The 27,733-nt window shown below is 34.3% G+C and overlaps 1 protein-coding gene across 1 annotated transcript in view; it reads left to right on the top strand.

Moving 5' to 3' along the window:
• Cnbd1 (cyclic nucleotide binding domain containing 1) overlaps nt 1-26,617 on the top strand; it is a 362,101-nt gene extending 335,484 nt beyond the window's left edge. The window contains exons 12-13 of the mRNA XM_036179374.1: nt 10,588-10,647; nt 26,441-26,617. Coding sequence (XP_036035267.1) covers nt 10,588-10,647; nt 26,441-26,557 — 177 coding nt within the window. The 3' untranslated portion in view covers nt 26,558-26,617. The remainder of the gene's footprint in view (nt 1-10,587; nt 10,648-26,440) is intronic.
• Nucleotides 26,618-27,733: the final 1,116 nt, after the last annotated feature.

Below are 27,733 nucleotides of genomic sequence, written 5' to 3'. Positions count from 1 at the left end.
CTATTCATCAATAAAAATAAAGATGAATTTAATGATTCATTTATTTGTTTTACAATAGCAAAATCCTTTCACTTGCAAAAATATCACATGACATTAAAAACAATTATGATATTTATAATTATACTAAATTTAAAAATATGATGGAAGGAAATGTTTAAATGATTGTAGTTGAGGAAATATGATGTTTTCATAAACACCATATTAAAATATCCAAAGTACCAATTGAATGGGTCTAAATATTTATTTTTTAGTCTTGAATGAGCTTTTATAAATTCCAAGAGAAAGGTTTGTCTTAACTTCTGGGAATGAGGTAATAAAAATAAAAACAAAATGGAATTTGCTTGGTAGGTTTAGCAATAGATTTTAGGATAAAATTACATAATATCTTGATGAAATGAGACATTAAATTTTGAGTCTCCTAAAATATGACAATTTCCCTGCAGATAACAATATGGGTGTTTCAGATTTCTTACTTTATATAAAGCTCATGCAGTGAATGCAACAAAAACCAGTATCAGTATTTCCATGTGAATGCAGAAGCAGACCTAGAAGCTACAACTGCTAATCCAAAGTTCTTGTTTACCACCTCTGTGCCTCCACATCTGCCACACTATGGAGATGATCTACGTAAATAAGTTCTGGTTAGGACACCTCATACATATCTCCGTGTTTCAGCATCTGACTTTTGGTTACAGAACAAAATTCACATTTCCTAATATGGCCTGCAAATAGAAAGATACCTACCATGTATTCTGCCTTTTCCCTGCACACTTACAAACCTTTTGTCTACTGGATTTCTTGTAGTTGCCACTTACCCTGGTTGTGTCTGTGCATTTACTCATGCTACATGCTCTCCTTGAACACTTTTTTTACTTTTGAACTTGTGGCATGTACTAATTCTTCATGGTCAACTCAAGTGATTTACAACAGCTTGAGTTTTCTGACACTTAAGTCAATAATCACTGTCTGCATATCCTTCTGCATGTTCTAACACACATGTTTTGTTTGTCTGCCTCTATCCCAGCTGGATTACAAACTCACTGAGAGCAAAACACCATGTGTTTAGTTCCATTATCTTTCCATACGATACATTAAAAAAAAACTAGAAGTACCCATTAAGGAACAAGCTTAGTAACCTCCATTTCAGACGAAAGAGGACTTCACCTAGTAGAACCTAAAATAGCTAATACAGATGCAAATATATATATATATATATATATATATATATATATATATATATATAGATAGAGAGAGAGAGAGAGAGAGAGAGATAGACTATGGATATACACATGCATAGAGACATGTGCCTGTTTATAGCTGCTACATAAATAGAAGTAACTAACAGTGATTCATAGGTGTTTCAGAGTGAGCTAGTATCAAATTCAGGAGCCTCTTGCCTCCTCATCTTAACCATTTGCCTATGAGTGTGCATCAAAACAACTAGCTGATACAGGTTATTGTAACACAACTTCATAGCTAAATACCAATTTAGACATGTATATTTAGTGATCTGTGTTAAAGGTTAGAGTTGAAGAGACTTAACTAGCTTGTGATTCATGCTACAGTCCTTGTGATCTTCTCAATGTTCATTGCCTGCTACTTATACAATATTAATGACAGATCTCCTAAATTCCCCAAACCCACCAACTTATTTCATAAATACTGATGAATTTCTACAATGAGAGGTTTCACTTTAAAGCCTTTTCCACTGCTTAGATCACTGTCCCCTCATGGACCTCATCTGCTATGGCTAAGCTTTTGCATGGAATGTCACAGCCATCAAGTCTTTATGATTACCTATTACTTCAGCTAAAGTGCAATTTGCTTAAATGCAGAAGCAATATCTTCCTCATTGTCTTGCAGATTTTATTTCAGGCATTAAAATGATGTGAATATTAGAGTCAACTTGGTCTCACTGCTTTAAATTTTAGAATGGCTTGTATAATAAGATTTTATTGATGTTTTATTGGTAATTGTCAAAGTAAAATAAATTCTTATAGCCAAAATATCTATGTTTAACTAGTGCATTTATATTTTCTGTATTTAAAGTATAAATGTAGGTATTGTCCTAATCTGATGACATGCATTGTCATAAGAGTTAGCCTTAATTTGTTTGATTTCTTGTCTTAAAATATTAAAATCACATTATTCTTTACCCAAATCCCTTTGCTGCCCATATAGAAACTTGCTTGACAGAATGTCTTTTCAAAAGTATGTTTTTGTGGATTTCCCTAGCATCAGGTTTCTCACCAACCTCTTAATGGTTCCCTTTACAAAGATACCCTTTTTATTACTCTCCCTCTCCATCCTTCCCTCCACTTAGCCATTCAGTACCTCCTGTTCCCATCTCCCTTCCCTTCCTTTCTCCCCTGATTCCCAGTTTACCCTGGAGATCTTAACTATTTTCCCTTCCTGAGGTCCCTCTTAGGGTTCTCCTTTTTACCTAACTTCTCTGGGGTTGTGGGTTGTAGCCTGGTTATCTTTTCCTTTTCATCTAATATCCATTTAAGAGTGAGTACGTACCATATTTCTTTTTCTGGGTCTGGGTTACAACACTCATGATGATATTTTCTAGTTCTACCCATTTGCCCAAAAAATTTCATGATTTCATTTTTTTTAACCTCTGAGTAATACTCCATTGTGTAAATATACCACATTTTCTTTAATTATTCTTTGGTTGAGGGGCATCTAGGTGGTTTACAGGTTCTGGCTATTATGAATAATGCTGCCATGAACATGATTGAGCAATCTTTTGGTAGGATTGAGCATCTTTTGGGTATATGCCCAATAGTGGTATTGCAGGGTCTTGAGGTAGATGGATTCCCAATTCTCTGATAAATCACCATACTGATTTTCAAAGTGGCTGTACAAATTTGCATTCCTACCAGCATGTGTTCCCCTTACTGCACATATTCTCCAATATAAGCTGTCATCAGTAGTTTTGATCTTAGTCATTTATCCTCAGAAATCCACAAAGATGACACCAGTTAAGACTCCTAGCAATAATGGAGAGGATCCCTGAACATACCATCCCCTATAATCAGCTAAGTGACTACCCTAATTCTCATCATAGCACCTACATCCAGTAACTGATGGAAGCAGATACAGTGATTCACAACCAAACACTGCGCTGAGGTCCTAGACTTCAGTTGGGGAGAAGGAGGAAGGATCATAGGAGCAAGTGAGGTCAAAATCATGCTGGGGAAAACCACAGAGATAGCTGAATCAAAGTAGTGGGAGCTCATGGACTGTGGCCTGTCAGTTGGGGACCAAAATATGCCTTCTGAATGTTGGTTTCAGTTATGTGGCTAGATCATTTTGGGAAGCCCCTTGCAGTGGAACCAGAACTTACCAGGGTACATGAAATGGTTTATTGAAATACATTCCCTAGGGTGGGATACCTTGCTCAGCCTTGACATAGTGGGTAGGGGCTTGGTCCTGCCTCAACTTAGTATGCAAGACTTTGTTGACTCCCCAAGGGAGGCCTTACCCTCTCTGAGTAGATATGGGTAGGATGGGAGAACATGGGGTGGTGGGAGAAGGGGAGGGAGGAGAAACTGGGATTAGTATGTAAAATGAAAAAACATTGAGCTTGTCAATATCTGACAGTGGATACATGGAAATCAGGAACTAACCCAGAGGGAATGAGACAATGGGAATTTAATTTATTTCACTTACTTTTGTTTTTGAAACTCTTAAAATTGGATGCATTTTTGTTGTTAATTAAAGACAATATTTCTGATAAGATAGATCAATGAGTATTTGGATAATATTTTATTGCAATGAGGTTTCAAAATAGTTTAGAGTTTATCAAAATCATTTGTTTATAGAATAAATATAACACTTATGTAGAAATACAATTACTTCTTTCTAAAATCATGATTCCAATATTTCAAGGATGAGCTAAGCTGAAGATCATGAAATGAAACTAAAGTACTTCTTGTCTGTTAATATTTTCCTCACAATACAAAATAAAACAATTTTATACTGAAAATATCCATGTAGAGAAACCACAATAACCATGTATTATTAAAGACATCTTGGAAAATTAATTCAATATTATAGCAATGTCTTCAATCTGTTTCTATAGTCATATCAATAACTTCTTTTCTAGTTCAAAACACTGTTTGTAATGGTTAATATTTATTCTTAGCTTAAAAATTATTTTTTCTCCTCTCTTCTATGTTTATTTACTTACTCAAAACAAGCCTTTTATTCTTAGATTTTTGAAAACTATTCTCATTTTTTAATGTTTTCATGTTCCCATGTTTTGTTTTCAACTCATGTTTGAGTTCTAGTTTGTTCAACTAGATACTCATGGCTTCATAGCTCTTTGGGAAAGAAATAGTCTCAACCCAACTTTCCTTTCTTTCTTCCTTCCTTCCTTTCTTTCTTTCTCTCTCTCTCTCTCTCTCTCTCTCTCTCTCTCTCTCTCTCTCTCTTATTTGTTCTTTATTTCTTCCTTTATATTTTGTCTACACTGTCTCTTCTCATTTCTTCTTTTCATAATTTCTTAAAAGAAATATTTCCAAATGTGGGTCTTTTGCAGATGAGGCTTAGGTCTTTGCTTCTCTTATGTTAATTAGCTCTTTCAGAATCTTAGGAACAGTTTTTTGGTGTCAATTTTATACCTATTCATTCAGCCATTGTGAAATTCCTCCTGTGTTTAAGTCAGTTCTCTGAATAGTAATACATGAAACAGAGCCTGTGCCTTTAGTTAAAAAAAAGGACACTAGTAACAAAACAAAAGTATTTTTTTTTTTCACGATAGTTAGCATTGTGGGAATAAATCCAATAGACTTAGAGAAAGAATGTTTGATTGGGAAATGTGCATTGTGATGCATAGACATTGGAGCCTTGTCTATCTCCTGACATTTGAATAAAGACTTAAAGGAATTGACAAAGTAATTTAGAGGAGAATGTTCTGGATATAACTTATAGCCAAAGGCTTACATTCCAGTAAGGAGAACATGGTAAGCAATTTTAGGACGAGAAATAAAACTAAAGTAGTTAGAGCTGATTAACAAGGACCAACTGGAAGGAGGTGAGTTCAGAAAATTGTTGGTAGGAAATCACACCAATGACTATAAAGCCTCTAACTTCTGTGTCCTCCTGCTATAACTGTGAAATGAATCTTGAAAAGCTCTAAATATGCTGGAGAGATGGCTCAGAGGTTAAGAGCACTGGCTGCTCTTCCAGAGGTCCTGAGTTCATTTCTCAGTTTTCACCTTTCTAATGTCCTATACTTTTAATTTTGCTTTATTTTCATTTTCAAATATTTTGAATACATTGAAATAAAATGTGGTTCAATCTCATAGCCTATCAAGGTAGAACAATACCAATAGCTCTGTTAGCATGAAAGAGGGGCCTAGGGTTGGCAAGAGAGAAAGAGAACAGCAAAGTAGGGATAAGAAAAGAAAAAGAACAAAAGGAGTATAAAAGCAGGGGAACTGAGGATTAAGCTTTCTACAAATACATTCATTGTATTTATTTACTATGTACACATGTATGCCTAAGATGTATTTGGTGTTTAATTGCAAATGTAAGGGAAACGAAAAATGATTAGATTTTACCCTAGATACGTTCCTAACAGAACTGATTGACATGCTTTTTTACATATGAAAAAAATCTTTCCAAGTTTTGAGAAGGTGTAATGTTGAAAAATAACCTTTTTTTGTGTGTGTTTTGAGAGGTAAAGTCCATTATTTTATCACTGTATTGTCAAACAATGATTTTATTGGTCTCCTGGGTGCTTCTCAACTTTTGAGTAGTGATTGAAGAGCTTTTCCTAGTATATATATATATATATAATTTGTAATATTCTTTATTTATAAAACAAGGCCAATTCTATACTGGAAACAACCATAAGAAATGATAAAATGGGTTGCTCTAAAATTCAAATGGAAATGAACAAGGTTTATAAAAGGAAAAGAAAGCCTAGGGAAAGGCTAGGGCTTTCCTTGATTTCAAGAATTATTATAAAGCTTAAATGAGTACCAAAATGTAATGCTAGCATATACTAGGCAAATAGATCAATGGAACACATTAGATTTCAGCAGTAAACTTGCCTTTGCATTAAACTGAATCTGTAAATTCACATATGTAAAACTCGGTAAAGTTTGTGTAATATTGCAGGCAATTAAATGAGAAAATACCAGTCTTGATTAAATATTTCTATAAAAATAATAGCCAATTCTATGTTTACTATACAGAAAAATAGTAATGCAAATTACGTACACATAAATAATTGTGGTGGCTAGTTTGTATGCTCTATAAGGGAGAGTGAGTCACACTGAACAACTGTTTTGATTAGGTTGGTGTTTTGCTACTCAGGGATTGTATTAGTTGGGTTAGATGATGTGGAGAGACCATTCTGTGTGTTGGCCTTACCATTTCACAGCCTGGGCCCTGCATTGAGTGAGAAGAAGTAAGCTAGCTGAACAGTAGTATGCATGCATTCATTCATTGCTCTCAGCTCTTGATGAAAATGTAATGTGACTAGCTGCTTCAATGTTCTGCCACCGTAAATTCCCTGAAATATGGTTTGTGTATGCAGTGAGACTTCTTTGGAGAAAACTAATTTTTCCTTTGCCAGTTATCAATTGGAGGTAGCTTCTAGTTTAGGTATGGAAGCTTGTGTCTAATTTCCCTCTCCACACTGGAACTCCGTCTAGCTTAGACCTGTGCAGGCTATGCATATACTGCCACAGTCCTGTGAGTTCATATCTATGTCTGTCTTCTTGTGTCTAGAAGACATTGTTTCTTCGGTGTCACTCATCTGGGAGGAGGGAACATAGTGGTCAGAATATATTTTATGAAAAAAATCTATTTTCAAAAAAATTTCCTGCAATGATGAGCTAATCTGGAATTATGAGCCAAATAAATGCTTCTTCCCTCTAGTTGTGTTTTTCGTGCATGTGTGTGCTTCTCTATTGTTTCATTTTTAGGATTTATAATACTGTAAACACAAAGCATTCTAAGTGTGTGTGTTTTTATTTCTTTGTTTATTTTAGAGAAGTTTGTATATGAGTATTGTTTTTAAATAATTTCTCCTTTCCCCAGTTTTTCCCTTTTTCCTGAACCCCCTCCATCTCAAATTCATAATTTCTTTTTTAACTTATTATACATATTCATACCTGCAGAATAAGAACATACATAAAATCAGATAAATAAAATCCCAAAAGAATTTATTTCAAAGGTAGAGATAATTTTTAAAAATATAGTCCTTTGGTTACTTGGTTATTCTTGGATTTTAGGGTTGTTGTTGATGCTGTTGTTATAGTTGCTATTAAAATGCTCAGGATTGACCCAGTGACTTTTGAATGCTAGGCAAGGATTTTCATCTAGCTAAACTCCCAGCCCTGATTTGTTAATTTCTGCAGAAATAATATGAAATATGAAAAACTAGGGATTTGAAATTTGAGTTTATCATTACTCCTATTTTCTTGGCAGAAAGTGCTTTTGGCATAGTGTAGGGATTACAATGTGGGAGGATAGCATTATCTAATACATGAATGAAATCCTACTCTAACCAAAGCAGACACTGCTTAGTGGAGACCCTGGATGTGCAGCCCGTCCTTCTCACACAGGCCAGAGCATCTAGGATTTCCAGTGCTGCATATGTTTAGTGTGTCACCTTGGACATCTGCTCATATTGAACATCTGTTTTTTGTTTTCACTGGCCTGCCAAAAAGAGAATGGGGTCATTAGTTATTCTACAATGTGAAGTTATGCAGAACACAATCCATGTATGAGAAATAATGTCAGGAAAACCATATCCACTGTCATTAATTCAAAGTTTGATTCATGCTGAGAGTCATTACAGACATCATTTCAAAAGAGGCTGCCAAACCATCACATCCTCATATAAAAACCAAGTATTTAAACATTTCTGCACAGCATTTTTTACCCCAAAATCTGTGACTTTGTTATTTTCTGAGCAGCAAAATAAAATGTGCAGTGAGTAAAATAATGTACTTATGTATCCATTGATTAATTTTTTAACTTTCATGCATATTAAATGAACTTATCTTATATTAATGTATTCATTTTTATTAGGAATCACAAGTTATTAGCTGGTTATTTTGGACAACTAAAAACATACTATGCACAAGGCTGTATTACAGAGTATAAATAAGCTACTATATATTTTATACATTTTATGTTCTTCTTATATATGACAATGTTTGAAACAAATTTTCTATCATTTGAATTACATTAATTGCCCATTGACCACAAGATGTGTCACAGGCTTTGATATGAACAGTTGGACACAGTGAAACAAACTTTTCCTGTTTATGAAATCAGTTTTTATGTTCACATTCAATCAAATCCTCCTAAAATATAACAGAGATACAATCATAAAGCATAAAATTCTGGCACTCATTTAATAACTTAAAGCTCTATTTTAGATTATGAACAAGATAGTTCTCTTAAAATATTATATGAAATTATGCAAACATTGAATCATCATCATATATATATATATATAACCATATTCCCTCTATATTATGCTCAAAAACAGTTTTATGGACATTATGAGTCAAGAGAAAAACTAACAGAAGAAATGGAACAATATTAATGATACATAGTAATATAGAAATCATGGGGGTTTAACTTTTATTTAAAGGAATAGCAGATTTTATTTCTACTTGCCTTATAACTTATTAGGTGGTCCTACTACTGAGGTCAACTATGCTTAAAAAGACTTCAGGCTTTGTTTTGTAGATTTATTGTTTATGACTAAGCATCACACTGTCACTTTTTCTTTTTCTTTTGATCAGTTGTGGTTTTCTGTAATTGTCTCTGTCTGTTGCAAGATGGATCTTCAATGAGGGATGAGACCTAATCTTATCTGTGTATGGATGCAGGGATAAATCTTTAGAATATAGTTAGGAATTAGATGGTTTCAGTAAAATGGTAGTTTTAGGATCTCCTCCAAGATCCATGACCTCACTAGACCCAGGTAGTTGGATATATTTCCAATGCTAGGCATGATTTCCCTCTTCTTGAGCAGGGCATAAATGTAATTAATGAGCTGTTGGTTACCAGCAGGTATGTGTGCCACTATTGCATCCTGAGGAATATTCCACCATGCTGGTTATTATTGTATTTCATAGACATCATATCTGGGTAGAACTATGGGTGACTATTTACAACACAATATCTGTATCTATGTCTCAGAGATCTTAACTTAAGCTCAAGGGTTATAGCAGAAAGGGGTCAGAAAGATTGTAAGAGCCAAGAACAGGGAAAACTTGCTGTGAGTTTTCAGCTCCTAGAAATGCTAAAGAAGCTATAGCCACACAGTTTCATCAATATTGCTGCCTAAACAAGACTTGAACAAAAATGCAACCAATAGACATGCTCTTATGGATGGGGGAAAGACCTTGGAGCCTCAACCCTAGACAAAGAACTACAGGCAACTAATTAATGCTGAGAGCAGAGAAATAGTCTTCCCTGGGGAAGACTTCACCAATTCATTGTCCAATATCAGTCTTGTGTGTGTGTGACATGCACACGCATGAGCTTTGTGTTTATTCTGCTGTTCATGGTTATGTGTGGTCAAAGTTTTCTTTAACTGCAAGTTTATCAGTTGTACACAGGGTATACTAATAAATCATCAATCCTGATCATGAACTGAGAAGATTGTATTTATAAATTTAAGGATATATATATAAGGATATATATATGAGTATTATTCAGCTCATAATTTCCCCATACTCCACTAAGTAACTTTATAGAATGCATCTACAATAACCCTAATTAGAGTCATTGGGTCACAGACAAACACAACGCGCACACACACACACACACACACACACACACACACACACACAAACAAACATACACACACATACACATTCACAAGCACACACATACATACACACAAATGCACATATACACACACATACATACAAACACACACAAACATACGCACACAAACACACACACAAGTAAGACATGATAGTAAGAGGAAAGGTACTTTGTGAAGAAGAAATGCATGAGGAAGTGTGGGAGTGCTAAAAGAAGACACTGGAAGTTCAATGTGACCACAGTACATTCTAGACACGTCTGAAATAGTCAAATATATAAAACAGGCTATGGACACATATATTCTCATTTTGTATAAATGTAATAAAATCATTTGTATAATATATATTTGTGGTAAGTGTCAATAAATTATACTTCTAGAAAGTCTGTGTCTTTTAAGGTCTAACTCTATTCTTTTCTTGTTTGTTTTTTGTTTTTTTTCGAGACAGAGTTTCTCTGAGTTATTTTGGTGCCTGTCCTGGATCTCACTCTGTAGACCAGACTGCCCTCAAACTCACAGATATCTGCCTGTCTCTGCCTCCCAAGTGCTGTGATTAAAGGTGTGTGCCACCACTGCCAAGCTTCTGACTCTATTTTTTGTGATGGAATAATAAGAAAGCTGGCTCATTTGTTTTTATTTTATGCCTGGTTAGCTGCTTTGATATTTTTCTAGCTGTTCATGGTTGTGTGTTTCAAGATTTTCTTTAGATACACAATGCATACTAATCAAAACTATTATTCACTTACTTACTTGAATATTATGTTTTCTTCTAGGAAGATGTAAAAAATGAATACATACAAAAGGTACAAAAAAAGGAATGGAAATATTTCAAGGTATGATATGATATGTACCAACAGAATGAGTGGTATAACTAATTGTTCTTTCCTAAAAGCAGTCTAATTTCAGCAACTTCAAGAAATATGTATATCAAAGAAGATAAACTCACTATAATGAAATATATGCAGAAATGTTTCTAAAGACAATATATTTAGTTCTTTATGCTTCAAGCATAAAAACTCTAACTAATTAACAGAGTTAAATAGGTCTTCCATTCCATCTTGCTAACTAGTTTAGATGTCCTTTCCCTTCCCTCTCCTTAAAGTGTATTAGCTGACTGTGCAATTTTAGAGAAGACAATGTGGGCCAGAGAGATTAAGGAACCAGATACATTAGGCAATTCAGTTGTGATTTCTATTGTTCTCTTCCTTAATTTATGGGACATTATAATTTGGAATAATAAGTATAAAACCATTTCCATTTTTCATGTAAACATCACTATTTTTCATGAAAAATATTTACATTGCTATGGGATCAGCCTGAATTTTGAATCACTTGGAAAACTGCCAGAATCATTATCAGTTGTTACCTTTGTCTTCATTACCTTTACCATCACTTAACCCATAATTTCTTTGAGATGCACAGAGAAGGAAAAAACACAGGAATGTCTCATTTGTATATAACCTTAATTTTGTATGTGTGGGTGGGTGTTAAAAACATACTCTTACTGGTTTCTTGGTATATTTGAAGAAAGGGTTTTAAAAATGGATCAGTCCTCAGCTGTGTCTGGAACTTCTGGGTAAGTAGCAGAGTGGCTACTTTAGACCCATGTTTACTTTGCTCCTTTATGTTTTAGATATGTAGCCACTGGCCCACTGCTAAAGGAATTTGTCAAAGAAAATCCAAATAGTTGTTTCCATTATGAGAAAACAGTGAAATGAAGTGTTGGAAAAGTGCCTGTGTGAAAATCCCACCTATCAGGCCATCTACAATGCTTCAGTCTTTGGCAGAACTGTGCTCACTCTTGCCTCTAAGGTTCCAATTCTGCATCATTTTAAGATCATTCTCATGAACTTGCCTATATTCTCATCAATCAATGAGCTCTAGTTTAGACCCCAGATGGCATCTGTATTTTTTTAAAGACATACTACTTTATTAAAATATGAAGGCTTAGTCTAGTCTTAAGAAGTATATTTCCTTTTATGTTCTGGTCATTTCAAAATAAGATTTTCTCATTTTTTCACTCCTATGGGTCAAGTAAAGTGAATAAAATAAACATTTAAATGCTTTTCCATTTTCCTGAAAAGTCCAAATCTCATTGATTTATTTAGACACAGTTTGTGATCACTTCATTCCTCCCAATCTCCCCTGTTCTATCTTATTTATCTATGAAACTCGGTGTTTCAACACTAAGGAAGGCTTGTTTTCTCACTTGAGAGACCTTTACCTGAACTGTTTTGTAAACTGGGTGTATGTATGCTTAGGCTTCCTAGTCTTGAAGTCTTAAGCATTACCACTTCTTTACAGACAGCTTTGTTTGATTCACAAAAACAGGAGCAAAATATTTAATTGGAAAGAATATGAAGATATATGAATGTACATAATAGCAGATAATGTTTAAGAAACCACTCATCTACCTAAAAAAATCATTATTTATAGCACTTTCCAATTTTTCATGGTGCATAACTACCATCACAGCAAATTTCAAGTTGCCACTAGTGTCTCATGGGGAAGTAGCACACTATCTGCTGTCATGGCACTATGGACTCCAGCAAAACTCTGCTTTTCATATCCTATAACATTATTGACTTTAAGATGTCTACATGATAGAGTAACTGATATGAGCATGCAAAGGACTGAAGAGGAGGGCAAGGACTTGCTGAGGAGAAGCAGAGTGATCACTTAACATTATTGAGGGATATAAAAGAAAACAACTTAGAATGTTGGGTGTTAATACATTTTAGTATCATTATCAAGAACCAAACATTCCTTGCACTTCCATTTAGTATTCCTTTATAGGCCCATTGCTTCTCTTCAGGTAAATTTCAGAGGATTTTAATGTTTTTTTTGTTTTGTTTTGTTTTGTTTTTTTACCGAGACAGGGTTTCTCTGTGTAGCTTTGTGTCTTTCCTGGAACTCACTCTGTAGCCCAAGATGACCTTGAACTCAGAGATCTGCCTAGCTCTGCCTCCCAAGTGCTGGGATTAAAGGTGTGCGCCACCGCAGCCCACCTGACTTTAACTGTTCTTGACTGTTTCATTTACACAGATAATACATAGCAGCCAGGTATGGTACCATCTGTGTCTATCCAAACTCCTTTGCTATTCTGACCTATCCTGAACTTCACAAACATTCAGGTTAATGTGATTCCTTTATGTATCACAATGTTGTCTGTATTGAGCACCTCTTTGGATCCTCCACCCTGCAATACAGCTGGAGACTTAACCCAAGAGCTCACATATACTGCATACATATGCACTCTTTCTGCTGAACAATTTCTCTATCCCTTACCCGCAAAATTCTATATTTGGCTCTGTCTTTGTGTTTTCCATTGACTTATCAACTGATTTCAGATCTTAATATTTCTTTAAAGCATAACAGCCCAGTACAAAAGTTTTCCCCAATTACCCATATGTCCTGGTGACAATCCTGTCTTGATGAACATGGGTTGTATATAAGCATTTGTATAATTTATGAATAAGTGGTGAATTATTTTTCAGTGACATTTTATAGACATGTGTCTCACTTTCTTCTTGTAAGTATCCCTGCAGGTGCTTGTGAATAATGACCACGTGAAATAGAATAGCATTGGCCACATAGGGAAACTTTATGTAAGCTTGAGTAAAAGACTTAGTAAGGGTACTTTGAAACATAGGGGTTTTTTTTAATGCTTTAATACAATTTTAGCTGCATAACATTAAAATACCAGAATGCTTTTGATAGTTTGTCCCCTAAGAGGGATTTTTTTAAAAATCTGATCATTTATACTGAATAGTAAAAGTAACAAGAATCAAAGTAGAACTGTGAAAATGAAATATGTATTTTTCATAAAAAGGAGTGAAATAAAAGCACAAGAAAAATAAGAGTAAAATTAAAAAAAAATGAGTTATATAATCTTTTTATGTCAGTTTCAAATCATTTTATACATTTTAGTATATATAGGCAATAGATCACAGAAGCAAAAGAATAAATCATGGGCTCAGCTCCATTCTAAAACTATGATCATCTCATGAATTAAGTGATTTTATGGATCAGAAAAGGGGTCTCATGATCAAAGAGTGACAGTTTAATTTTTATCCATTAAGTATGGTGTCTGCTACAGCTTGTTAGGCTCATTTTAATTGATTTTTTTGCACTTAATAAGGATCTCAAATTAATCTAACAATATTTATATTTTTACTACATTCAAGGAAAGATAGACTGACCACATGTGTCTTGTATCTGTCATTTGTGCTACAAAGGCACAACTCAACACCTTAAAACACACCCCAGGGAGCAAAACAAAGCAAACAAATCTCACTTATTCCTATTGTAAGTTATTATTTCTCTGTGAGTCCTGGAGGCCAACACACATAATTCTACAGAAAATGTAAAATAAATGTTAACTACTGAAATGCTCTAATGGACATCTATTTATGGTTACTGTGTATTAGCAATTCATATCAATTCTTCAGCTCTGATATCATTCCTCTGCTGTATCCCTTTAGGGATTAGGAAAATGAAATTAAGTGTCATTTAGCTGTCTTTTCTTGAGGCTATATTTCACTAGCTCCTCCTGTTACCCCATAAATCCTACTCTCCTTCCCTTTAGTTATATTGTCTCTCTTTTCTGGATTCTTAGTAATTAACATGAGATGACTAAATTAAATTTTGATTGTTATGCCTAAATTTGTATGTCCCACAGTATTATTGTATTAATTGACCTCATACCTCAGGCTGTCTCCTTAAGTGAAAAGGAATATGTTATTAAGAAGGCAGTATGGCATTCAGGCAGATTGGCAGGCAAGGCATAAGAATGGAAAAGATGAGAGTAACAGAAATTCCATTTGACACTATACTCTCATTAACTGGCACAGTTACCCACTTCCCGCCACTGTGTTCTGTGTGGTATGTTTTCTGTTAGTTAGTTCTGACTTCAGGAAAATCAAAGAGACATCAAAATGTTGCATTTGATTTCAGTCTGCCTACCAAGTGAGAATAAAGTTTTGAATGATTTGAGACTGATTTTCATCCTATAGGTGAGCCTGCTGGAGTTATTATAAATTCCATTTATAATACTTGCATAGCTAGAAGAGTTTTATGAATTATGACTATAAATAGGACTGTTTTCTCTAGAGAATGCTATCTTTAGTGATCAAAGTGGCCTTAAACTTAATTTTGAAAATATTACCTTTACTAGAGGAAATATTTTAAAAAATCATAAAAATGAACTCATACATTTCCCAGTATACTAATTATTAATTTAATAGTATTTGCTTATTCTCCCCCAAAATCATTGTAATATGAAATATAAATTATGAACCCATTAAATTCTATGACTTCTCATCTGCAGTGAAGATTTTCTTTGCAATTTTTCTTTTAAACTGTCCCTAAGATTTTTATGCTCAATTGGTTGGTTGGATTTTGCTTTTATGAGAGAGGGTCCTACATAGCATGGGCATTCTCCAAACTTTCTATTTAGCTGCAAATGACCTTGAGTTCTTTATTCTCCCACCTCCACCTCTGAGTGTTGAGATTATGGGTATGCAGCACTGCAGCAGCTGACTTTCCATGTTGTGTGAGAGCATTGTCTCACACTTAAAATAATTGTCATTCTATTGGTTCCTCTGGGTTGTAGGAATTTTAGCTTCTTAAATAACTTTTAAGATATTTGTCCAATACAAAGCACAAAAATAATCCATAAACAGGCTTTACTAAGAATACATTTTATGCTGAAAGTGGACTCATATCTGATAATACAAATTGCTTATCATTTCCTGATGAAAAAATAAACTGATCACAATAACTTACTGTTTTTACTTATTATTAGTATTATAGCAAGGTATTGTGGCTTGCAAAGTATTCAGAGACACAGATCTGGATCTCCCTAGTAAGGCATGAAAAATTATAAAAATTGATTGTATGTTGTCTGAGATTCATTTCTCTTGCCATAATAAAATACTCTGACAAAAGCAAATTAAAAGAAAAATGGTCAATTTAGCTCACAATTACAGGTTACAGTCCAGCACTATAGAGATTTGAAGGTGTTCAGAGATTGAAAAAACAGGCCACATTCTATCTACAGTTAGCAAAGAGCAACAGGTGTGTACATGCTCGCCAGTGCTTAGCCGGCTCTGTCCATAGTGTCCAAGGCCCAGTCCAAGGAATGATGCTGCCCACACTCAGGATAATTCTTCTATCTCAATTAAAATAATCAAGGCAACTCCCACAAAAGTTTACAAGTCACCCTGCTTAGGAAATCCCTGGGACTCCATCCTAGGTGGCTCTAGATTTTGGTAAGTTGAATTAAAATTAACCATCACATATAATAATAAGTAGATAATAGAATTGTGTGTTTTGCTCTAAAAACATTATAAAAAGAAAAGTAGGCATATGAAAGTGAACAGAGGCTCATCAAATACTGTTTTTCTGAAAGTATCTGAATTTGCTTTTATCCATTTAGAATTAATTATAAAATTCTTAGTTACTTTTAAGTAATTTTCAAAAATTATTTTATTATATGTAATATATAACATATAGCCTAATGTATATATTATATATGCCACAATTAAATTATTTTTAGAACAATTGGACATATAAACTCTATTGAAGTTAATTCAAGATTCTTAGATTAATATACTTTCTACTGTATTAAAATGCTTCTGAATTCAACATTTTATTTAAGATATACTTAATGGAGTTAATATCTTTAGTACCTTTTCTGCATTTGCTTGTTACTTTTGTTTGCTTGCTTTTTGTTTGTTGTGATGCTAGGGAAAAATTAATAATCTAGGCAGGCATCTACCATTGAGTCCTTATTTTATTTTTCTAAGTGGAAATACTTAAATTTGGAAGCATCTAGTTATTTCACATCTTTAGATGGTACTTATGAAAGCTTCTATTATAAAAATTAAAATATTCTAAAGAAGTAAGTTACAATTTTCTTAGTTTTCCTTTTATAAACAGGTTAAACATTATTTGTGGTGACATAACCCTACTGTCAGCTTGACTAGATATGCAGTCACCTAGGAAACATCATTAGGCTATTTCCAGAGAGGTGAAATTAAGGAGAAAAACCTACTTCGAATATGGGAGGTGCTGTTCCATAGTCTAGAGTCCAGCAGAATGAAATGAAAGGGGAGAAAACTGCTTCAGTACCAGCTGCTTCTTGACTACATGACCAGCTGCCTCTGTGTTTCTCTGCTCCAATGGCATGCATGCCCTCTTAAGCCACAAACAAACCAAATCATCCACCCTTAAATTACTTGGTAAGAAGTACTTAGTATTGGTACTGGGAAATGGGGTTGTTGGCCTGACAAACATATGTGGTTTTGTGGTTTATGGGCCTTTGAAACTGGTTTATGTGAAGAACGTGTGGAAATTTTGAGCTATGCACTTAAGAATTCCTAGAATGTTATCAAGTTTCATCAGATGTTCTAGTGTAAGTGTAGAACAAAAAGCAGACAAAGAAAACATGCTCACAAGGTTTTTGGATGTCTGGGAACTGGACTAATGGCCTTTAATGTTGCATTCTGCTAAAAACCTCTGACTTCCTCCCATGTGTGTGAGTCTTGAGAACTCCAGTGGGGCTAGGTAATGACAGTGGTCTTATTTGTTTGGCTGAAGATTTCAAAATCGCTTAGCATGCAGACTTTGTTGTGATTACTACTGACACCTCTCAGGTTTGCAGTGGGAGGAAGCTGCATGTGGGGTGAAAAATTGGGAAAATGTAAAATTTGGTGAGGAACGGAGCAGGATTTCATATAAAGTTTCAGATAAAGCCAACATGGAAAACGAGCAACACTAATCCCTGAAAAGATTTGTGCAATGAAAAAGAAGCCTCACACAGTTCACTGGGACTATAGGGACAATGTCTTGAAAGTCATCTTTAACTTACAAAAAAAAATACATATTAACTGAAGGGAGAGAGCTTGAATCGAGGGAGGTGTCTAAAAGAGGGTTCCTTTCAAAACCAAGCGTCTGCAGGTTCATCCAAGTGTGGACATCAAGCACACAGCGCCTACTACAGCTATGCTAGAGGTGTAGGTGATTCCTCAAGATGGCAGCAGAATTTGGCAGTATTAATCACATGGTGCTGATTTTTAGAGATGCAAAATCAAAGACTTATGAATTCATGTTGGCTTGCACTGAAGTTCCAGGAAGCCTCTGAAGCCAAGCACAGTAGTATAGTGTAGTATAGGGTTGACTTCCCTCCAAGGAGTACCTGAAAGGCCATTGATAAAGCCGTGAAGGTGAATTCTAAGGTGCAATGGAAAAGCTAGGATCTTGGAACTTCCATAATATTGAAATGTCAGTAGGCTAAGGAAAGCTGAAGTCACAGTACCTGGAGTTAGCTCAAGAGAGATGATGTATTCTTCAGTCAGCATCAGGGAAGTGAAACAGTCCAAATCCATGAGAGCCCACAAGATGCCACTGTTCTTCTCATATGATGGAAATGTAGCTACAGTATTTGGTGATTGACCTGTTGGGTTTTGGTTTGGTTTTGGCCTCATCTTCCCTTATCATGTAGCCATTCTTTCTGTACAGAATAAACATGTTTCTTTTGTGGCATTTTGTTTTGGATATGTTTAACTTATCTTTTTATTTTATAGGGCCTCTGGGTTAAGAAATTTCCTTGAATCTCAGAATAAATCTTTACTTAAGTTCTTTCTTCAGCTAGTTTTGACAGCAAAAAGTACAGTAACTAATTAATATACTTTATTATGAATAGTAATATTCTATTTTGAACATACATATTCCTGTAATTTTTCTTATAATGTAAAACTCCAAATAATTCCCAAGATCCTAATGTAAAGGTACACCTCCTTAAAGTGTAATTTAAAACTTGTTTATAATAATAATTTTAAACCATTTGTAATGAGTCCACATTGTTCACTGATGAATCATTTAGTAGATACAGAGGGAAAATATCCAGTTATCTACAATAGGAGGAAGAAATATTCAGGGATGAAAGTCAAGACCACAGAACACAGAACCTCAATCATAGGATTATTTCCAGTGAGTTTTGAGATGAAAATTCATAATATTAAGCTCCAGCTGAAGATTTAAACTCTATGTTTGAGAGTCTCAGATTTAGGGGTCAAAGGCTACCATGTAATTATATAGTAGGTGGCAATGTGGAGAATGTTAAGCCGGGCTACAAGTGGAATCTCAAAAAGACACACTTTGCAGTTTAGAGGTCAAGAGGTACATCAAAGACAAAAAATAGTCCAGGAGTTTAGCCTCTGCAACTCAAATTTCAAGTATGTTTTAATAATCATGTTTATCTATACACATGTGTGTAATGTATGTGAAATATTAATAGATATTCATGAAATTATATATATATATAAAGAGATGTGCCAAAACTGTAGAAATTCTTCTTGGATACTGTAGTATTTTTGTATTGAATACTTTGTGTCCACTGATGCTTTTGCTTCTTACAATTCAATGACAGAAAACCAAAATTTTGTAACTAAGTAAGTAAACTCATCCATCATCTGGTAACCACTTTTTTTCTTCCACCTTTGATTTTGTGAACCTAATGCTGTTTTGAGAATCAAAATGCAGTTACTATGTAGCTTTCCTGAAGAGGTAATTAGCCCTCATCAATATTGATGGGCAAATGGGAAATGTGAGTGCAGATTCTGGAGTAAGCTAATCCCTTCTGAGAATGAAATGTTTTGAGGGCCAAGTTCTGTCATTAGAAACTCACAGGCAATTAACACTGGGATACCATTCAAACAGTGTGAGTAGATGTGGACCAATTTTCTCCTTTGTGTTTACCTTGGCCAGCTTTGTCCTTAATGCTCACTGGATTGCTTTATAGCAATGGAATGATTTGTATGGTTGAGTTTTTAACAGGAAAAACCTCTTTGCAAAGGAGGTACACCATCAGGAGGTTCCTCTGCAGTTTGTCTATTTTTAATCCAGGCAGTAAATCCACAAGGTTCTATATCTAATGCAAACCACAAATGAAGTTGTGTTAAAATCAAGTTTCCAGTATAAGTGCTGTTGCCTTTCAGCTCCTCAGTCCCCACCCAAACACAGACACCACACTTTAATTTACGGTGCAATGAACTCATTATTAGCAATTATTTTTTCAGTTCCCGAGTTCTTATCATATTTTTTGCCAAATATAGTCATATTTTCCAGCTAAAGCATAATGTTACAAGAAAAAATGAACTTGAGACACATGCTTCAGCACAGATGTCCTCAGGAGACATTGGACTTGGAGATATAGTCAGTTACATAGAGGATGATTCTCCTAGGAGACTTCAAGTTCACTGAGACAGAAGGTTCAATGAAAGTTCCCTGGGACTGAGGGGAGAGTAGTTGGGGGGTTTATTGATTAGTGAGTAGAGCGTTTCAGCTTGTGGGGATGAAAATATTGCATAGGTGGTGATGATGATAATGCCACAATGTAGAAGGAGTTAAGAGTACTGAACTATGCCTTTGAAGAGTTAAGGGTATAATTTTACTTATATATCATAAGAAGTAAAAGAAGAAGGGGGTATTAGACAAGGTAGAATATTTTAGGCTATGTTCCAATTTCCCAAATTTTAGATTTTTTTCTATATTTTGTGTTTACCACAATTGAAACTTTATAGTATAAACAGAAATAATGCTAACATTCTATATTCCAAGCCTAATGTAGCACCAAATCAGCAAATAGAGATTTTATTATCCTTAATACTTAGTTTTGTTTTGTTTTTTAAAATTTCATATATGGATATGATGTATGTTGACCATATTCCTCTCTAATTCTCCTATTTTTCCAATAACCCCTCCAAACATTGTGTTCTTTTTCATCATAAATCATGAAGTCCTAATTGTGATGCCCATTTGTTTACCTGTATGACGTCATCCACTGGGGCAAGACTAACCTACCAATGGTCACCATGACATCCCCCCAAAGTGATTCTCTCTCCTTTAGTATCCATCCACGGGCAGAGGTCTGTAACTAGAGTAGGTATGCAACTAGACATAGGGTATCTGGAACAGCTGGTTAGTTACAGTTTGGCCACTATTAACCAATGGTGACATCTTGTCTGATAGTCCCATATTACAGCATTCATTGTCCAGCATAGGGTAAGACTGTTAATGTCATTTTTATCTCCCCCAGGATCCTACATAGAATTTTCAAGCACAGGCAAAGCTATCTGGCAGGGATAGTGTTTCTTGATCAGTTCAACACTGATTTCTCAATGTCCTGAGAAGAAAGTGTGAGGTGTCTTCAACAATGGGGTGGGGTTCTACTATGTAGTTTGTAAGGACAAGTAGGAGAAATGGCAATCTTCATTTAATGCCTCTAGGGGCTCTATGATCAATAATTTGTTGGAAAGTCACCTGTAAAGGAAATGATCAATTGAGTGATGAGGCACCCAACATAATGGGAAATCTTTACCAACCATACCTCTCTGACAGAAGATTAGTGTTTATAATATTAAAAAAAAAACCAAACTACCCAATTAAAAACTGGGTCATGGATCTGCATGGAAAATTGCCAAAAATAAATATAAATTGTTATTAAACACCTTTTAAAATATTCAACATCCTTAGCTATCAGGAAATGGAGATTAAAAATAATTTAATGTTCCATCTCATTGCAGTCAGAGTGACCATCATCAGTAATATAAGTAGCAATACATGCTGTCATGGATATGGTGAATAGAAATCTTTTCCACTGCTGAAAGGAATGTAAAATAGTCCAGTAACTTTGGCAATGAGTTTAGAAGTTTCTCAAAATATATGAAACTGGAAGTACAGTTATGACCCAAAAGACTTTATAACCTACTACAGATTTCATTACACTTCTATGTTTACTGCCATTCTATATAGAGATCATTACACTTCTATGTTTATACCATTCTACTCACAATATTTTCAAAGTAGAATCAGTCTAGATGTCCATCAAATGGTAAATAGATTGAGAAAACATAGCACACATATACAAAGGAATAATACTTGTAGAGAAAACTGTAATCATGCAATTTGTAAATAAACTATTGGAACTGGAAAAAACTATATTGAGTCAAGTCACCAAGGCCCCAAAAGACAGGTCATTAATATTCTATCTGATATACAGATTTTAGCTTCCAATCTTGTGTTTTCCATGGCTAGCCTGAAGTATATGTGATACTCGAGAAACTAGTAACGTACCAGAGAGGTTATGCATTTAAGGAATGGAATATATATATGTAAGGTGGCAGTAGAAAGAAAAATACTGGATTCAAATAGGTTTAAACAGGTAGTGGAGTCCTGGGCATTAGGAAATATGTGGACAGTAGATTTAACCAAAATGTAGTGTGCTTGATAAAGCTATATGGGAACACATATGGAACCATAATCTCATAATCAAGTACAAAACATAAGAAGGAATATTGTAACATATGTATGATAGGAAGTAATGAAGGAGGGTGATAGACGGAGCTAAAGGTTTAATCATGTGAGACAAGGTTTTGTGAAAATGTGAATATGTGGATGAGTTAACCAAAACTAAAGATGTCTGCAGAAACTTTGCTAGTTTGTAAGCTACTTAAAACATAATTTTAAAAAAGTAAAAGAGTTTGACATGAGTATCCTACATTGGCACAAATATTCCTCCAAGAAGACAATTTATTAAGTGAAAGTCTCAGTGGCAGTACAGCTTACTTATGTACATCTAAGAAAGTCAAGCATGTCAAATTCATGAGACAAAAAAAGCATAAACTCAAGGTGACTGAACTTTTTATCCCCCAGCAACATTGTGCTACTCACAGCTTTCACATCTATCAGTGTAGAAAAAGGACAGACTTGGTTTATTTGGTTTGTGAAAGACATAAGCATCTAGGGATAGGGAACAACTCAGAAAATATCAAAAGGAATTGGGGTTGTGTGTGCCATGTTTGTCTGCTTCTACATGTTATTGACCAACGTGGCATACTGAAGAAAGAATAACTGTCTTCAAACTGGAAGAGAGAAGACCACAGAAGTTCTTCTCACAATCCCTAGAGCTACTTACCCAGGGCTGAATGTGAGGGTCCTCATTGTAGAATATGGCCTTGAGAAGGACCAGATGTTCCTATGTTCCTCCTCTAAGGCTTAAATTGCATTAGATCAATCACACCCACACTGTTCTTGACTAGAAACTATGAGATGTCCAAGAATGATCAACTTCAATTTCTTGTGAGACCAGAGAGTCAGTCTTCTTCAGTAAATTTAATTTGACTTAGAACATCAAGGAATTGTTAATTTTTATGTTGTGTAATGAGCAAATTTATGGTTTATAACATCATGGAATTGTTAATTTTTATGTTGTATAATGAGTAAATTTATGGTTATCAAAGTGAGTTCTTTTTACTGAAAAAATCTAGTAAGCTTATGCTGCACCTGCCCATCAGTAGTACCTACCTACACTTTGTAATGGGAGCAATGGCATTTGTAAAGTAGCTGAGGTGGTTGTCTTTTGATGGTCAACTCCAGCATATTTAGAACCATCTAGGAGATATAATTCTGATGCTATCTTTGGAGGCATTTCCACAGAGGCTTAACTGAGTGGGGAGGATTCTTCCTGAATGCATCACTGTCCCGAGGAATGCACTTCCAAGCTGAATAAAATAATTTAAAGGAGAAACAAAGAGGCCAAAAGGAGCCTCACCATTCAGATCTCTACTTTTTAAGGAGAGTACATTTTGTGACAAGCTGCCCAAAGTTTGACTGCATTATTTTCCTGCTGTGATGAACTACGCCTCTTCTTAAATTGGGGATCAAAGTTATTTATTCTTCCTCGAAGTTGCTTTCTGTCATGTGTCCAGACACAGTGATGGAAAGTACTAAACATAGATCTTGGAATTTAATTGCCTTGGAGTCAGATTGATATGGAATGCTGTAGTGCCAGAACTTCTACTGAAGCAGTATCCCTGTTTTTGCTTACATTGTATCATTTATTATAAATTACCACTAGTATCAAAGAAAAAATTGTGAATAAAAATATAGAAATATAATTAAGTTTGATATTACTTCCCAAAAGCTGCTGGTATTTCTATTGGTATCTGCTTCTGAATCAATGGCCCCTATTTTTTATACTTTTTCACTGATATATTTATCAGATATTCTATGATCGTACTGGTCAACCTACTTCCTCCTGCATAGCTTCTTGTTTTACCATGAAATGATCAGCTTTGAGCTCTTCATTTAAACATGACTGTGTTCTTATTTTATGGTATCAGGGGAAAAAAAGAGAGTATTGGTTAAAAATCTGGGCTTCACTTCCATGGGTCTGAAGGACTCAGCTGTTCCCATAAATTCTGAGCCTGACATTTGAACTTTTCAGACTGCTGGACAATTTTTCTAAATGTTCTACATCTTCTAGTTCTACTGGGATATCTCTGGTTGTCACAATACCATAGATCTTATTATAAACCATATATATGACGCTTATTACCTTGTGTATTAAAAAATTATATGAAAGTCCCATTACATATTGGGGTTTGTAATTTTGAGTTACTACAGAAACTCTGCTAATCAGTTTTAGTTAAAACTTGAAATTATACCAGGTTTTGTGGGAACAGAATTGGTAATTTAATATGTAGTAGTTTGACTCACTTGAATGGGAAATAGCTTCATGGTAGGAGGAAGACAAAGCATATTAATCTTTCAAATAGAGAATTGTGGTATGAGGATTAAATTACCATACTGAACACAATAGTGTTAGCTTGTTGCACTAATGAGAAAAAAATGAGCAAAATAGTGCTAAAGCAGAATGAACCATATTGTCTTTTGGAGATCAGATACAGTTTCAAAATAATTATATTATCTCTTAAATTAAATTAATGTTAACTTGAGTATTATTGATTTCATTATTTTTATGGACATTGTTTTAATAGTTGGAAACTATTTCTTTTTTAAGAATTAAAATCTAATTGTTATATTTATTTAAGGCAAACTGTAATACAATTATTAATATCTGTCATGGGAGGCAAAAATATTTAAAATAACCTACTATTTTCATTTGCACATCAAAAATTCACTGTCTTTCACTGTTGTTATAAGAGATAAATGGAACATCTTATGCAACACAAACCTATTCCTTTTGCTTCCTCATAAACTCATTTTCCAATGATTTTAATTATCTGGTTCTTAAAGTTACAAAACAATATAAAAATAAGATCAGGCATAGAATAAGATATGGTTTTGAAATATGAATACATTCTCCAGATTAAATTATATCATCGACTGTACAAGTAATGCTTAGTCCCTGCCATACTTAACCACAGAAGTGCATACCTCAGCCAATTGCCAGAGAGATGGGTGCCTCTCGCTCTTACTATAGTCCTTCTTTCACCAAAAACAGGCAGTGTGGGAGTTTTACCAGGATCAGAAGATGTTTCCTGAACTCACACTCACAAAACTCAGTGCACTACCAGCACAGTTAAGAGCCTATGGGCTGCTTCTAAATAGGCATCAAATAGAGAGTCTGTGAGGAAGGCATTGAGTTTTAAACATTAAACAAGGTCCACACCTAAGGTCAGGGAACATTGGTGAAAAGGGGAGAGAAGGATTGCATGAGTTGCAGGATCAGGGAGTTTGCTGTGAGATTATATTTCTTAGTGATATCAGAAGCTATACCCTTTACAGTCTCACCAACATGACTGCCAAAACACAAGCTGAACAAGAAGAACAGTAGACATGCTAAAGTGGATAAGGTTAAGACTACAATCCTTCAAAAGCAACTACAGGCATTTAAGAATACTGAGAGTGGAAGAAATACTTTTTCTTAGAGAAGGATGTATCAATTGTTTGTCAAATGACAAATGTTCTTCCTTGAAAACTTATACAGAAGTCAAAATATACAGGGTAAGAATGTTATATTTATGGTTATGTATGTATGTATGTATATATATATATATATATATATATATATATATATATATGTAATAAAAATTAGTAGAAAAAGAGGTCATGAACTTGAAAGAAAGAAAGGTGGGGTAAATAGAAGGGCTTGTGGGGAAGGAAAAGGAAGGGAAAATGGTGTAATTATATTAAACTCAAAGATAAAAGGAACAAAAGTTAATGCCAATTGATTCTAGGAATTGTAAAAGTTAATGGCCTTGAGAAGTTACAGGGCTTCTAAGATAGCTCAGCAGGTAATGGTGTTTATCATCAAGCCTAATGGTCTGTGTTCAATATCTTGAATCAATACGTTAGAAGGAGAGAACTGATTACTGAGGGCTGTCCTTGAAACACAGAGATACACACACATACACATGAATGCACATGAGCACACACTTTTATATGCATGTATGCACATAATAAATTCTATTTTTAGAAATAATAGAAATTATAAAAATAAAGCAAATGATTACTTTTTATCTGCTTCCAATCAGATAGGAAAACAAAAGCACATTTTGTATATTCCAAGTGGTACTTTATTTTACTACTGTAATAGCTTTTTATATTAAAAGCAGCTTTTCTGAGAAATTTATATACAGGGATATTAACATAATTTTAATTCATAAAATTGTATAGAATTAATCTTTTTTTATTTTTTAGTCATGTAAAACACCCTCAGAAGTGTGTTGTATATAATTTATGCTATTATTTTTAATACTTCAGTGTTTTAGAATAATCAGATTAGCTATTCTTAACAATATTCTTTTCTTTTTATAGAATAAGACAATTAAAAGAACATTAGATTGTAACGGAGTCCTTCCTGGCTTTGGAAAATGGGAGCACTACTGGACAAGTATCCCCAGGAATCTCAAGGACACTCTTGTCAGTTATTAAAGAAACTGGCTTATTAGAGCCGACACATCCATCTTTAACATTGAGTTGTTTTCTTCCTTAGTTTTATTTATTTATTTATTTTAAAATTTCACTTTAGTTTAAGCATACATATCTATCATCTGTCTATTGGGATAACTAAATTTTTTATTATATTTTCATAGGTTTATCTTTCTGAGATACTATATCATAAAAGAAGATAAGTGGCGTCTTCCATAGTAATGATTTTAAAGGGTTCCAAATTTTTTTTATTAAGAAAAAATGTTTCCCTCTTCCCACTTCCTGCCCCCCTCAATTCTCACTCTCCCAACCTACCCCTACTCCCTCCTACAAGAAGATAAGACCTCCCAGGGGGAGGTACATTTAGTAGAGGCAGGTCCAAGCCCCTCCCCCTTCCTTAAGGCTGTGCAAGGTGTCCAAATTTTTAAGTAAAATAGTTTCCTACATGTAAACCCTAAATAGAGATATTTAAATAAAACACCATGTTTTATTCTATTGTACCACATAAAAAACAAAAAAAAAAACACAAACATTTGCCTATGAAACACTGCAGTTTTTATTTATAATCTTAGAATTACCAACAAAGTACAGAATATTCACCCTGAAATAGATACTGTGTGTTTGTAATGGAAATTTATACCCAATATAGTTGCATGAAATATTTTCATTGAGTCATACAATTCTAAGAAACCTGGATAGAGTGTATTTGTTATTTGTACACCTCTTCAACTGCTTTCTTGAATATATACTTATATATACAATAACATAATATAATAATGATATACATACATTATTTACAATGGATCTTTCTAAATTCTATAATGTTTACTACAGAAAACCATATAATATGTCCCATTAGTTGAGCATTTTAGATTTAAAATTATTCTTCTAGTGCCATGGTGTATGTTTAACAGTAATTATTAATTCATAAAATTTGTGAAAATTTCTAATATAGATAAAAATGATTATAGTGAAAGATGAATATGTAAGTACAGATACAAAAATTTATTTGTATCCTCATTCCTACCTAGAAGTAGGGAATTACCTCAATATCAGCTCAGTTTGAATGAATTTTTGTTTGGTTGGTTTGTTGTTATTTTTTGTTTTGTTTTGTTTTGAGACAGGGTTTCTCTGTGTAGTCCTGGATCTCACTCTGTAGCCCAGGCTGGCCTCAAACTC

This window comes from Onychomys torridus, chromosome 2 (genome assembly GCF_903995425.1).
Source record: "Onychomys torridus chromosome 2, mOncTor1.1, whole genome shotgun sequence".
NCBI lineage: Eukaryota > Metazoa > Chordata > Mammalia > Rodentia > Cricetidae > Onychomys > Onychomys torridus.
This window is presented reverse-complemented; position numbering and strand designations above follow the sequence as displayed.